At 41.9% G+C, this 14,734-nt stretch overlaps 1 protein-coding gene across 2 annotated transcripts in view; it reads left to right on the top strand.

Annotated features, from left to right (window-relative positions):
* The first annotated feature begins 354 nt into the window (after positions 1–354).
* The window catches only part of aff2 (AF4/FMR2 family, member 2), a 172,876-nt gene continuing 158,496 nt past the window's right edge, over positions 355–14,734 (top strand). For both annotated transcript variants that reach the window (XM_047584663.1, XM_047584662.1), the window contains exon 1: positions 355–659. In XM_047584663.1, coding sequence (XP_047440619.1) covers positions 607–659 — 53 coding nt within the window. In that variant the 5' untranslated portion in view covers positions 355–606. The remainder of the gene's footprint in view (positions 660–14,734) is intronic.

Raw genomic sequence — 14,734 nt, 5'->3', positions numbered from 1 at the left:
AGATTAGGAGTAGCAGTCATCTTCATTTGGGAAAAAAACCTGCAGTCTTCTATATGTAATTTGCACACAGATTCCTGCCGCGGACCCGATTAGACCCTCTGGGTGGGCCGCTTTGGGCTTTTAGAACCTGTGCAGTAGATCCTGATCAGACATGACTCCTCAGATGTGGTTTCCTGCCACATGAAGGTCCACCTGATAACAGTTACATCACACTTTCATAAGGTCTTTAAAATCCAGATGAAGCCGCTGTCACTGATTCACATCCACTCAAACGTGATGGGGCCGTGTTGAAAGATGAGAGCGGTTTAAGGAAAAAGGGCTGTAGTTGTTTTTTTTTTTTTCTTGCAGTGAATATCTCAGTGTGTCTTCCAGTGTGTGCTCTCTCTCTGTCTCTCTCTCTCTCTCTCTCCCTCTCTCCCTCTCCCTCCCTCCACCTCTGCCTGGCTGTCAGCTTTGCCTCGACCACGTAGCAGCTTCCTGGCAGCGGCAGCAGCTTGTGTCTACTCTCTCTCTCTCTCCGAGTCTCTCCTTCAGTATCAGTAGCCCCATGTAGGACCACGTAGCACCAGCTTTGGATACTAACCACCAACAGCAGCCGGAGCGGCCATGGATCTCTTCGAATTCGACTTTTTCAGAGACTGGGAGCTTGAACAGCCATGGTAAGGTCCCGCCGCCGCACGCCGCTTTATTATCACCTTGCGTTGGGTTTTGTGCGTGCGCAACGTGGAGGGGATGAAGTGGACGCGGCATCCGCGCTCCGTAGCCTGGCTTTGGACATTGTGTTTTTTTTTTTTTTTTTTTTTATTATGAGGAGGGGAGGGGGGGAGGCAGCCAAAGTCAGTTGCCGGAGGAATCGTGCAAAGCTTTTTTTCTTTTCTTTGTCACCGGTTAAATAATATTTTTTATTTTTTTTCAAAAAAAAAAAAAAAAAAGGAAAAAAGAAGCTGGTAACGTGGTTGTTGCTGGAGACGAACCGGGAGGCATGCACACGCAGAATGCACACTTAACTACACAAGCAGTGCCGGCTTTTACCGTTTTACCATCGAGAGTGTGTTTGATTTGATTCGATTCGAGTGGTGACTCTGACAACAGGGAGGCGTTAGAAAATAACGTGAAGGGTTTCCGTCCTTACTGAAGTTTGGTTGTTTTTGTTAAATGTGTTTAGTGCAGTGCAGGTGTTGGTCATGGGCAAGTTGCGTGTGTGTGTGTTTGTGTGATGATCAGGTGGATTTCAGTGGAACCTAAATGTCAAGTAGTTATTAAATGCTTTAACTGCACCGGCTTCTTCTTAAACATGCAATAACATTCACTACATTCAATGAATGAAAGTGTTGTAGTCGTGGCCCAACATTCTGCTGGTCAGTCTCTTAGTCACATGTGAGCTGACAAAGGAGAATGATTATTTCTATTTATTTATTTATTTTATTATTTTTTATTATTGTAGTTCTTTTGGAAACACTAACTCTGTGGTTGCAGTGTTTCCTGTGCATGTGATGATTTGTCAAATTTCACTCCCACTGCAAATGAAAGATCGATATATCAGCCGATTTTAACTCATCGCAGGCGTATCAGTGTCTCCGCTGACGGATTAACGACAAAACATTCAAGTGAAGAATTGTTACAGATCTGTTTTGAGTTTGTCCATCAGTAACACATTTTAAAAAGCATTTTCAATGTATTTTCTGACCCTCTAAAAGTCTCTAAAATCAACATTTGTCGTTGGCCTTTTTACAGACTCCATGTGTGATAAGAATCATTTCTCTGTTCTGTACAGTATGGCATTGCTTTACGCTGCACTCCTCAGCGAAGTCGTTCTCCATGCAGCAGAGGACATAAGAACAAAGAGCCACATGGGGGAGAAGTGCCTTTTAATGCTTTTAACACCGCGGAGGCCCCAAAGATGCTGGAGGTTTAAAAGCCGTCGGAGGGGCCGCCAGAAGTTAAATGTAATTCAGTTTCTCTGCGTGATTCGGAATTTATTGTAACACTCGCGCAGAGGCCCGGCATATGAAAAGTAATGGAGGGGCGATTTGAGAATTCAGAACAGCTTGTCAGCTCAGACTCTGGCTGTACTGGGCAAATTCATGCAACGAGGCTGGGTTGCCAAATCCATTCATGTAGCGTTTTCTATCCGGAGTGCTTAATTTCGCCTCTCATTCACTCATTTGTCACAAACCCTGAAATCAAGAAGTCCTCAACCTGCTGGACCAGCACATGCACAATACAAACATGATGAAAGGTGCATGATGGGAACGCTGCCGACGGTGGGAATGCGCCATGTTTAGATTTGCATCTGGTCAGATCTGACTTTAGTGTAAGTGTGAATGTGACAACAAGAAAAAAAAAAAAAGCCAGTCTGTGTCAACAAAATTTAAAAATGTCATCAGATCAAAACATCAAACAGTACTTGACATAGTAACGAGGACTACTGTACATAAAACAGCGTCCCCAGTACGACCGCTGCTACAGTCGGAGCACGATAACTCGGCAACCATGTTGCTGTTTTGAATGTGTATTCCAGCAGGGAGAGTGTGAGCAGGGGAAAGTGACACACACTGCTGTCCCTCAGCAGCCGCCATGGAAGGGCCCTGGAGCAAGGTACTTAACCCCCCGCTGCTGGAGTGGAGCTGCTCAGGGCTCGACAACAAGCTCAGGGTGTCTACACATGTAACCCTCCCCCTGCCACCACTCCATCACACCAGTGCTGTCAGGTGCTCTTGATGGGAAATTGGGATCACACTGATCCAGGCTTTATTCCAGGCGGAAAAAAAAAAAAAGAAATGTAGATGAATAGTAGAACAATGAAAGGAGCTGCTCATTGTGCCTACGATGAAATCTGAAAAGGATTTTTTTACCTGTAAGTGAAGGTGTTCCAGTCAGTGAGTGAGAGATATAAGACTCTTCTTGATGTGTAATTGAGTATCTGTAGATCTGGTAACGTGATACAGCTATAGCTCTCTCTGGGTTTATTACAGCCAGCGGGGGCCAGGCGAGGTGCCGGGACCACTTGGAGGGGTGCCGACACCTAGAGATAAACCCGATGGGGGTTAGAAGAAGCTAAAAGAATAATGAGAAGAGAAAAAAATTTCCCTCTTAGGAACTTGCTTTAACTTGAATATGGGAGACAGATATCCACAGTCACCACAATGGAGGCCAATCGGAAAATAGGGAAATTATTTTGATATCCATCAGAAGTATTTTTCTAAATCTACAAACATCCCATGAGTATAGGTGCACAATGAGTAAAAGTTTCAGTACAATTCAATGCTTCATGCTGATATTAAAAGATGTTCTGCTTTCAGCTTGGTAGATATTATGTGATTGTGATCGGCTGTCGTAGCCGGACTCAGTTCTTATTGAGTATGTTTCTGTTATTCTTCTGTCCATCACCACATAAAGCCCATCCAGATTATTTGATTGACCCAGTAGATCTTCGCCGGAGCATAATCAGCTCCCAACAGAGAGACTGGTCTGGTTTCCTGACTGTGACACTGATAGTTTGCTAGTAATACTACAGTATGAAAGAGAAGAGAATCAGCATGCTTCATACAAGTAGCATCGAAAAGCTCCATCCAAAAATAATTTAACATTTAATATTATCAATTTACCTCTTAAGAAACTCAGAGGAATTTTTGTCTGAATGCATGGCCTGTTCTACTTGCTGCATGTACTCTGATGTGTTCAAGCAACTAAATCTTCTAAAAGATGGAGTTTTTAAATAATTGTTAAAGATAGAAGATTTAGCAAGAGGAGATTACAACAACAGAACGATTAAAAATTCTTAATCAGATTAATCACAGGGTTTCTGTGGATTTATTTTGATTAATCACAATTAAATATTCACAATTAATCTATATTAATCGCGTTTCATTTTGCAAGAAAACAACTTGAAACAACTTTTTCTCGCTTTTTTGAAACAAACATTTCACCACATTAATGTGACCCTGGTACTCTCCTCTCAGGAGCTACTAAGACATTGACATTGTCTGAGAGGAGATCTGACTGCTTCTAATTTACAATGTTGCCTCCAACCGAGAACGGTGTCTCACATAGAACAGTGGTTGCAGGAGTGGCCGGGTATTTACTAGCCAACATTGCCAGCTTGTCTTTGTCTTGGTTTGTCTCGAGCTGTGCGACGCAGAATCCCAGACTAACGCGTGCTTGGCGTTAAGGTGGTATTTTAAGCTGGAAGTGCTTTGGTGAAAAGAAATCTCCTTCCTGTAGAGTGTGCATAGTACTTTATGTTGGTTTGACTGTTCCGTCTTGTTTTTTTTAATTCATATTTCCCATGTAGAGGGTCAAGTTAGCATCTTCCATCTTTATCGGTTCTGCTTCCTGTCACTACTGGACCAACTGCACATTTTTCTTTGCATGACTTTAACTCTACATACACAAACTGTAACACAAATGTGTTGACAGAGAGGCTCTGAGTTATTCTGCTGCAGATGGGTTAATTGCGTTAAAATTTTCAATCAGATTAATCATGATGACGGATTAATCCGCATTAACACTTTAATTCTAATAGCCCTAATTTTAATCAAACAAAAGATTTAAATGACTAAAATACTACCAGCATAACACATTTCAGCTGTGGTCCAGGTTAAAAAGATGAAGCGCTTTCATTTGGGACCCGAGCCAGCTCAGCGCATGACTGTGCTGTTCCTGTCCAGTGTCAGTTATTAACCAGCGTCTTTTACCAACAGCTCTAAAAGCTGCTTTGATGAAGCCGGCGCCTCGCCGCTAATAAACGTTCAAATGGACTCAACTGTCCAAGATTATAAAAAGGACAACGCTGCCACTGGAAGATGAGAACCAGAATGGGGGGAATATTCAATTGGATCTATTTTCCCGAAATTTCACAATGGATTTTACAGGCATAAAAGAGACGCACCTTCAATAGAAACCACGAAAATGACTCGGATCGGAGTTAAAAGTCTGTCACTCGCCATTGATGTGCGGCTGGTGTTTGACAGTAGATTTTCCCTTTAAGGGAAAAAAAAAAAAAAAGAGGGAGAGAAAACAATCTTGAAGCTCCCCACGCCTTTGTTAAATCTGAACGAACACTGTAGGTCCTCCTCCTCCTCCTCCTGAAGAAATACCCTTTCATCTCCTCTCCTCTTTGTTGCTCTTTCTCCCTCCTCCTCCTCCCATCTCGCCTCTTGTTTCACTCTCTCGCTCGGAGATCTGAAGGCTTTGTATGATTGTAATGGGGCTTGCATTGTATGTTGCGTACTCCTCACTGTAATTGCCCATCATGTAGCTGGCTAATCATGGCAGTGGAATCTGGGGGAGATCGCTTTGAATGTTAATTGGCGCTGATGGTGATTGGTTGAACCATTTAAGTAGTTAATTAGAGAATTGATTACACATATCGTCAGCATGGAATGGTAAGATTCCAGCTGCGTGTTTTGGAGCTTAAAAGTTCACATCTGCAGGAAGACGCTCTGATTAGTATTATTTTTATAATTGGATCTCACTGGATCTTTGAATTGTGTGACATTTCTTTAAGCTCCGCTTGAAAAATGGGATTACGAATGTTCAAAGTTGCAGTCGGGAATGCTGTTTTCAGAGCCGCATGGGGTAAAGCACACAAAGACCAGAGAAGCCAGAATCAACAGGGACACTTGGTGACAGAGTCAACTCATTCAGCGTTCCTTCTCCCGGTCCAATATTCAATCTGCCCGTCAGTCCTCCCAGGCTCTCAATCAGCTCCGTCACACGTGCGAGTTCAATAAGCGCAAAATCATCCATCACGCTGAAATTTCCATCCTCGCCGCGCGATCGGCCCCGGCTTGCCAAACCAGCTCCACTTGATGATACTTCACACCGGCATCATCAGCGGCTCCGAAGGCTGCGAAAAGGAAGCTGTGTCTCATCCCAAACTGACAAGAATTCACAAACAAATTCTCCAAAAGCGACAGCACATAACGCTGAAGGAAGTCTCGTTTTGCGGATGGGATCCATTTTATTCCGTGGTGGTGTTACAATTATCCCAGAGGGCTGTAAAATGTGAGCTCTGTCGGCAGCTGGTAAAAGCAGTCGGATCACCTGGAGTCCTCGGCTCGTGTCTCCAGACTCGCTTCTTATCAGAATATGAGTCTGGTAACACTGCGATAATTGGATTTCCTTATGGGGCGCGTTTCACCCTATGCAAAAAAATACACGCAATTGGATAGTCCTACAACCAATCAGGGACAATTCAACTCTACACTGATTAGATGATGTGTATGACCATTACTTGGACTGTTACTCTTCTGTCCGCCACGTAAAACCAGCACAAGCACTTTAATTGGCATAATCAGATCCCAATGGAGAGGTTCCAGACAAATTCTTTGTCACAAAATATTTTGGGGGCGAGGACGTTCGTCTAACGTTCAGGCCACTGGAGTCTATCAGGGAGGAAACAGTCACTGTCCATGGTGCTGAAGGGAAAAAAAAAACTGCTTGACATTTTCATTGTGCTATTAAATCTGTGACAGACAATGAGTGATTAGAGAATGGACTGCAACTGTATTGTTGTTTCTGTCAAAAATTAATATATCGTTTTCATTTTTCATTTTTCATTCAAGTACTAAAGGTAAAAAAAAATGCACACAGCATCATCTTCTGATTTATGTGATTTATTGCTTCGTAATTTGTCAAATCCAACTACAAATAGAAAGCCCAGACTTCCTTAACATGCTTTTGGCCCCTAAACACAACACCAGTGCACTTTTGTCATATCATAAAATTAATATGGCAATTTAATGTTTGACTTGGAGTCATGTTTCTGAACTCAAACGCAAGCTAGCACTCCTTTTATCTCTTCTTCTTTTAGTCCTCTATCAACTGAAGGTAGAGAGGACGTTCATGAGAGCAGGGAGGACGAAACCACCGCGCTAAAGACGCAGGCTGTAGCACACAAACTATGCGCTTAAACACATCATAGAGCTGACGGGAACTGCAGACGTGAAGCCTCTGAGCGGGTCTGATTGAAGCAATCGACATGTTGCATTACATAGTCGTTTTAATCCATCATTGATCAAATAAACATATTGATTAAAGCAGCTTTAAGACTTGGTTTCCAGATTTGAAACAGCTCGCGTGTTTTCATGTGGATTTGATGGATTCCAGAGGTTTTGATTCAGCCAAACAGTGATTGTGAAGCCTTGTTTGTGATCTGTTGCAGAGTTTGGCTGTTTTTCCTCACTCTGAAGGATGTAATATTGCACAGATGTGTCAGCTGTTTACACACATTGACAAGAAAGTCAAAGCAATAACGGGACAGGGTCTGTGAATCAACTTAAAAACTACTTCTACATTTTTTTTGTATATTTTTTTTTGTCACTGCAGCTCAATGCCAGACAGTCAAGAGGTGACTAAACCGCTCTGGTTACCTCTCGCATCTGTTCATTACTTGCGTTTCTCGCCACGTCGTTTGAGATCCCGCAACCTTGAAAAAGTATTTATCGACGGTGAGAATTCTGTCAGTCACCAGAGTAGGAAAAGACAGAATAAAATGCCTCAAAATGTTTCGTCTGCGAAAACCTTACGAGTGATAATTAAGGTGCTCCAGCCTCTGAATTAATTGTTAAGCAGATAATCCACTTTTATTAGCACATCACACAAGCAGTACGGGGACCGAGGTCCACCGTTAGCGCCTTATTAGTAGGTAAATCAAGGCCCCGTTGTACTGCTGAGAGCTGGGAGTATAGACATTTTAGGGTTTGCACAGGCTCCTTATAAAGAGCGAAGCCATCTGTTTGGTTTCTGAAGTGTCTTATAAGAAAATTCAGAGTAGCCATCTGGATGGGATATAAAAAAAGATCCTCAGCAGCACATTTATCTTTATCAGTGAAAGTTTTTCATCTCCCTCCTCTCCAGTCCACATGTAAGCACATTGTTGGCCTCCCATAAATTCTGAGACGCATGCTATTATTCCACTCTCTTATTGATTGGATCATTGTTGAGGATAATTAGCCAAAAGGCCACAGGATTCAGTAAAGGGTACAAACATCAACATTTACTTTATTTATTAACTCACTGTAAGGATCTGTTAACTCCTCGTAAGATTTTAAGTGTTTTTACATGTATTATACAGCGACCCGGCATAACATTATGACCTAAGATCAAGTAGGTCTGTGTTGTGCATCCAAAACAGTTGTGACTCATCAGAGAATGGACATGGGCCTTCTTATGGTGTCTGATGTTGTCTGGCAACAAGATGTTATTAGCAGAGGCTTTTTGGTCCTATGGGTTGAGGGGAGGGGCCTCTGTGGATCATCCCACGGATACTTTATCAGTTCTGGATCTAGCGAATTTGGAGGTCAGGTCAACACCTCGTGCTGTTCTTCATGTTTTGTTTTTAGTTGTTTCTAAACTGTTGTTGTGCCCGTGTCAGGCTGCATCCTGCTGGTCTTGTCTAAGCGGGTGCTACATGTCTAACTATCCACAGGAACGTCAGATCCAAAAGTTTCCCAGCAGAGGATTGCCTGGTCACGAGACATTACTTCTCTTGTGGTTTTAATGTTGTGGCTGATCGGTGTATCTTGACCTAACATTGAAATAATTTAAAATTTATGTCTCAGTGTCGCACCCGATGAAATGCTTTCTTGATTTTAATTATGGGCATGTCATTATGGGGCGTGTTCCAAAAAGATACAAATAAAAAAAAACTTAATTGGATTTAATTGCACTTAATTGGACAGTCCTACAGTCAATCAGATGTATGTGTGCGTGTATGACTACGCTGACGTTAATCGTCTGTCAGTCAACACCACAAACCCGCTCGGCCTGGCAGATCTTTGCCAGAGTATAATCAGTTCTCAACTGAGGGAATCCAGACCGACTTTCCACCACAAAATGTTTTGGTTTGGGCCGGCTTCCAGCTACGGGCTCTAAGTCGGGGCGATTCCAGCACAGTAAATGTGGTGCTGAGCAATCCGAGCAGATTGTGTTTCTTTTTAAAAGAAATGTAAATAAATAGAGACAAAACTCTGCTAGTTGTGTTATAGGAACTAATCAAATTACTGTGTAAACGTAGCATATGTAAAATTAGTAGGAAGACACACACACACACACATCTTGACGTGATTTATTAATTATTAAGAATCAAAAGAGAAAAAATAGCTTTAATCAAACTGCAAACACATAAGAGTATCTGATAATAATAAACATTCATGCGCGGCAAATAGCCGTGACAAACATCAAATGATAAGACTCAACACCTAGTTACTCAGTGAGGTGCAGTAAAAAGTCTCTCATGAGTGCAGCTGAAGTACTTACGTTGAGGTATGTGTCTCTGAGCTGCAATATCTTAATAATAAAAAAAAAAAATAGAGAAGAAGAAGTGCTTGCATATAGCTGAGGTAGCAGATAAACGGAAACGGAGTGTTTCTGTTAATACTGCACAAATATCACCCTGTAACTATTAATTAGACAATAACGCTGAGCACAACTGTACATAACTGAAACAGATCTCTCCCCTGGGACCAGATCACCGGGCGTCTGTTGCTCCTCTAATATTGGCAGAGCCGCTGCCTTCAGAGCGTTTCCCCCACCTTGTAATACTCATATTTATCTGCGCAGTTATTGCTCCAGAGTCCCCTTTTATGACTTTTTAAAGATTCGTTTTGGGGTGGTTATCTTTATCAGGGAATACACGGAGGGGAGATAAGGGAGGCGCGATCTGCCGTAGAGTTTTTCGAGCCACATTCAAACCACGGGTGCAGAAAGAAGAAAAGAGCTCCCGTGAAAATGGTCAGAAGCTGTAAAATCCATCAGATGTCTTTGAACTTAGGGCAGCCGATAGATGCTGCTGATCTCGATATGAAATGCACACTGATATAAAATGTTTTTTTTTTTATTTTTTTAATGAATGCCTTTATTTAATTAGCACATTTAAGATAATATTTGTCCATGTTTCTGGGGGAGCTGAATCAGGAATGGGTCAGGTTAGTTCATTTAGAGCTTGCGTGAAAATTGCATTCCCTAATTTGTTGTTAAAACTAATTAGAAATTAGCTCAATTAGTCGATCAAGTATTTGCTTGAAGTAGCGTCGGCTAATTTGTTGTGAAATATTCATTAGTAATTAGTTGAATTTGTGAATGAGTAAGTGGTGGTGGTTGCTCTGTTACAGTGACTCAGGCAGCACAGCCGTGTGTCACCATAGCATTAAAGGATGTTATTTTATTAGGATCTGAATTTCTGACCCAGTAGCTCTAACTGGGAGAACGTGATCCACGTGAGCTCATTGTGTCTTTGTCGGAATGGTCTCATAAAGAATCGGACGTATTTTTGCACATTTGAAGCAACGTAATGTTTTTGTTGCTTTTCCTAATGCTCCTGAAAGCATCTCTCTGAACTGAATATACACTGTCGGAAAAAAAACGCAGGTAACACGCGAAGCTATTTGTGTTGTTCGCTAACAAAAATGCATGTTGTTGTAAATTTGCGTTTGTTCTTTTGTTTATTTGTTTTTTTTTTGCCATTGAGATTTACAATTATTATTGGTCAAAATTGGACGAAACCAAGCAACAACCTCTAGGTCTGAGTGAGTGCAAAAAGCTGCACTTCATCAAGTGGCCACTTGAGGCTCCAAAAGGGAGCAAATCCCCATAGACCCCCATGTTAAAAAGCCCAAATTTACAGTATTATTAAACGTTTTTAAAGCCTGGTACAAAGAACGATTTTGGTCTCAATACTTTATTTCACTATTCATGACAACTGTACTAGGGGTGATTTTTTTTCTAACTCATTCGTTTATTTTTTATTAAGGTTTAAAATTCTGCATAATTAGGGGCGTTTCTGCTTTGAGCCTGAGCTAACAGGTAGCGGAGAGTTGGGTGGGCGTGTCTCAACGTCCGATACGACCCGTGTGTCCATTTGTAGTATGGGTGAGTAGTATGTTGAGTGTGGGCGGAGTAAAGCTCATCCAACATGGCGACCGCAGGCTCCGCCCACTCCAGGCTTCATTTTCAAGGCTCAGAATCCAGTGGGTGACGTCACGATGGGTTTGTCCATAAGAAATTACGTGAACTAGCTAAACCATGTAAGTGCTAGCTCGCTAAGTTAGATTCAGATTTAACAGTTTTCATAAACTACGTTTTATTTGTGGATACTTTGATTTGATATGCCATATACCGTATAAATTGGTGCAGTTTTAACCAGCGTACCCTTTAAAACCTAAAATTCAATCACATATGACTGAACGCTGTTCTGCTCTTTTCTGTAAAGTGTCCTCAAGTGGCTTGAAAAGTGCTTTTTAAATAACATTTATTATTATTATTATTATTATTATGTGCAATATAAGTCGTGACTGGGCCTGGCATTTGTGTGTGTGTGTGTGTGTGTGTGTGTGTGTGTCGGAGGATTTAGAGAAAGAGAGAGCACAAGAGAACGAGAGACTTGGCATTCAACACCAGGTAGCTTCTGCCCTTGTGCCCCCAAGATACCAAGACAATACCCACACACACACACACACACACACACACACACACACACCCCAGGTCCCGAGGTTGGCTGAGCCATCTGCCAAGAGGAGCATGGTGCTGAGGAATGATAAGGCACACACACACACACACACACACACACGCACACTCCCTCTATTTCTTCCTTTTTTTTTTGAAGCAAACACACACACTCAGTCTGCCCTGAACCCAGTGCTCTGGTAGTCCTCTGCTCTCCTCTCCGCGGTAGCTGGCGCCCGTGATACCGCTGATACCTACATTGTGTCGGCCCAAATGTGCGTCTGTGCGAGCATTTTAATGTGGCAGAGAGCCGGCTTAATTCCAGCCCCGAGCAGACGTATTGGAAACCTGTCTGAGTGCGTGTCAGCGGGATGTTTTAGCCGCCTGAACTCTCCAATGTTGCAGCGGGTTCATTTTGTCCGACGTCGTTAAGGTGAAAACGCCAGGCTGTTGCGATGGTCTGGCAGAAATCCACTTCTGCAAACACATAACTGCCCCTTCAATTACTATTATTTACTTATACAGATTGCAGGGAGAAAACTGACCTCCAGCTTGTGACATTTCATACTTTTTTTTCTTTGGGCTATTTTACATTTTACCAACTGTGGGAATGTCTGCGCTGCACTTGACACTTTTTTAAATTTTTTATTAATTATTAGAAACAAACATCATTTTCTCGTTTGTTTGATTGATTTATTTATTTTTTCCAAACCCACCGGTGAATTTGGAGGCCAGGTCAACACCTTGTGCTGTTTATCATGTTTTTTGAGTTTCTACTAAACCGTTTGTGTGTGTGTGCGTGTGTGTGTCTGTGTCAGGCTGCATGTAGCTGGGGGTGGCTGCTGGTGTGATGCTAGGTAGCAGCATCTTAAAGGTAGATTGATGCTTCTGATTCAGATACAGCTAATCTCCCGCCCGGCTAAACATCTCTTCCGCTCAGATCACAGGCCGCCAAATCCACCCGTTTCAAAAACAGCTTCTTCCCCACAGCACATCAGAATTTTAAACTTGGGATGTTTACAACTACACTTACATGTATGTGATTCTATGTGTGTGTGTCTGTTTGTCTGCAGTAAAGTTGTTGTCTGTCTGTTACTGTTTTTGTTTGTATGTATTTTGTAATGCTACCGTGATGCAGTGTTGTCAGACCTTGTGCTGCAAAACAAATACCACGCGGTCCTGGTCATGTGGCAATTAAAGTTCCATCTATGATTTCCAGGCCAAACACATCAGGCTGATATTTGCGTTTTTTACTGGTGTAAGCGTCGTTTGCTGTTTATTTTTTCCGGCTTGATTTACAGACAGATGCATCTACAGACAGTCCTGTTCAATAAGTGTTTATGTTTTTGGTTAAATTAAGATTTGTAGCATTTGTTATCATTGTGCCATTTGTCATGTAAATGGAGAAAAGTCAAAGTCAACTTTATTGTCAATTCTGACACTTTCAAAAATGTACAAACATTGAGAATATTTAAAATATAAAATCTATCCTGTATGTACAAATAGACTAAAAGAGACACATGACACATAAGATTATACAATATACATAAAGTGGCTGGTGCAACCCCTGAGTTGGAAAAAAATAAAAAACAAAAAAACAGTATTGGCTCCAAATATCGGGCCAATGCTGATGTAAAAAAAAGAAATTAGTATTGATATGTTGACTTCATGTAATCTCTTTCTCTACTCTTAAGAAACAACCAGCTGCTATCATTTTACCAAGTACAGCCTGTCGTGTGAAGACAGAGTTGTGAGAATGCAATAAGCACCTTCTTTTTTTGCATAAACAATAAACACGCTCAGTGCGCTCACGCACCCACAACCATACGCACACAGCGACACACAAAGGAGTGAATGCACGTTGGTTTTGTTTTAACCGGCAATAAAAAAAAAAAAGAAGTTATTAGAGAAACCACCAAAATGACCCCAAACCAGCGCAAATTTAGCTCACCCACCCAGATCTATTTTTACAAGCAAATTAAAATTCAAAATATTTTAATTGGTTCTACCACTGAGTGTAGCCTGACTCGCACTTCCCCAGAAATGTAACTGCACGCAACCGTGATCCAAAGATGCATTTCAGCATCCACGTCTCGTAGTGTCCAGACAGGCACGGAATATATACTTCAGTTTCCCACTGTACTACTCAGACAGTGGCTCCTATGTTATGGTGATGTCATTGTTTTTCTACCTTTATAAGCACAGACTTCCAACATAAGCTGCTCTGAGAAACTTAAAAACATAAAAACCCATCTAGCAACGTAATTACAGGACAATGTAAACACACCAACACGCAGACACACATGGTGTCTGGATTTATGCATCTGATAGAAACTGTATAATAGACAATCAAGAAAAAAGGTGTTTCTGAAAGTTGCCTAATTTGATGCAATAATGAATTTATAACATTTGTTTGAGTATAACAGCAGAGAGAGTAACATGACAGCGATGAGGGAACTGTCACTCAGTTAACATGATATTCACGTAACACCTTCATCAAATCAGGTTATATAAATATATATACAGATACATGTATAATTTACTCATTGCAGGTCTCCGTGGTGCGGTTTTATGTGTGTGACCGTGACGCGTTTGAGAGAAAGAGGGACGGACAGAGAGAGCTAGTTAGCCTCAAAGGACAGTAGATTAAACACTGAATTTAAAATTACACAGATATAATAAAAGCGAATTCGAAAGCAGGGAGGCATGGAGGAAGTGAGAGCGAGACAGAGACAGAGAGGGCTAATGACGTAGCTTTGCTAGCCGGGGCCAATTTACTGTGAGGTTTCAAAAGGTCATCTCCTACATGGAGGCCTGTCTGTGACAAATTACATTATTTACACTGGGTAGAAAGAGGCAGCGAGCTCCAGAGAAACACGGGGAGAGCGGAAAGAAGAGAGAGGGAGGAAGAGAGTGTCTGCGTGTTTGATTGTAATTGGTCTGCGGTGTTAACACGACAACCCCGAAGACATTTGCTAACGCTTTGCCTAATGACGCTTTTATCAAACCGCAATACCTGCATTTCGGACATGGAACCGTTTCGTCCCTCGCCGTCGCGAAGACACGTTTCCCTTCAGGATGTAGACGGGTTCGTTTTGGATGCAGCTCCGGCTGGACGTTGCGTCGCGCTGATCATTTTCCGCAATTACCCGCAGCACATTTAACTGTGTGGCAACTGTTGATTTTACTACTCCCTTCCACTGATTCCTGACGGTTTTATTAAAGGGGCTTTATTTAACACCTTATGTCGTGCAGGTGGATCTTTTCAGGGAAAACCCCCGGTGGA

The sequence above is a fragment of the Mugil cephalus genome, chromosome 5 (assembly GCF_022458985.1).
Source record: "Mugil cephalus isolate CIBA_MC_2020 chromosome 5, CIBA_Mcephalus_1.1, whole genome shotgun sequence".
NCBI classification, from domain to species: Eukaryota; Metazoa; Chordata; class Actinopteri; order Mugiliformes; family Mugilidae; genus Mugil; species Mugil cephalus.
Note: the sequence above shows the minus strand (reverse complement) of the source record. Positions and strands in the feature narration are given on the sequence as shown.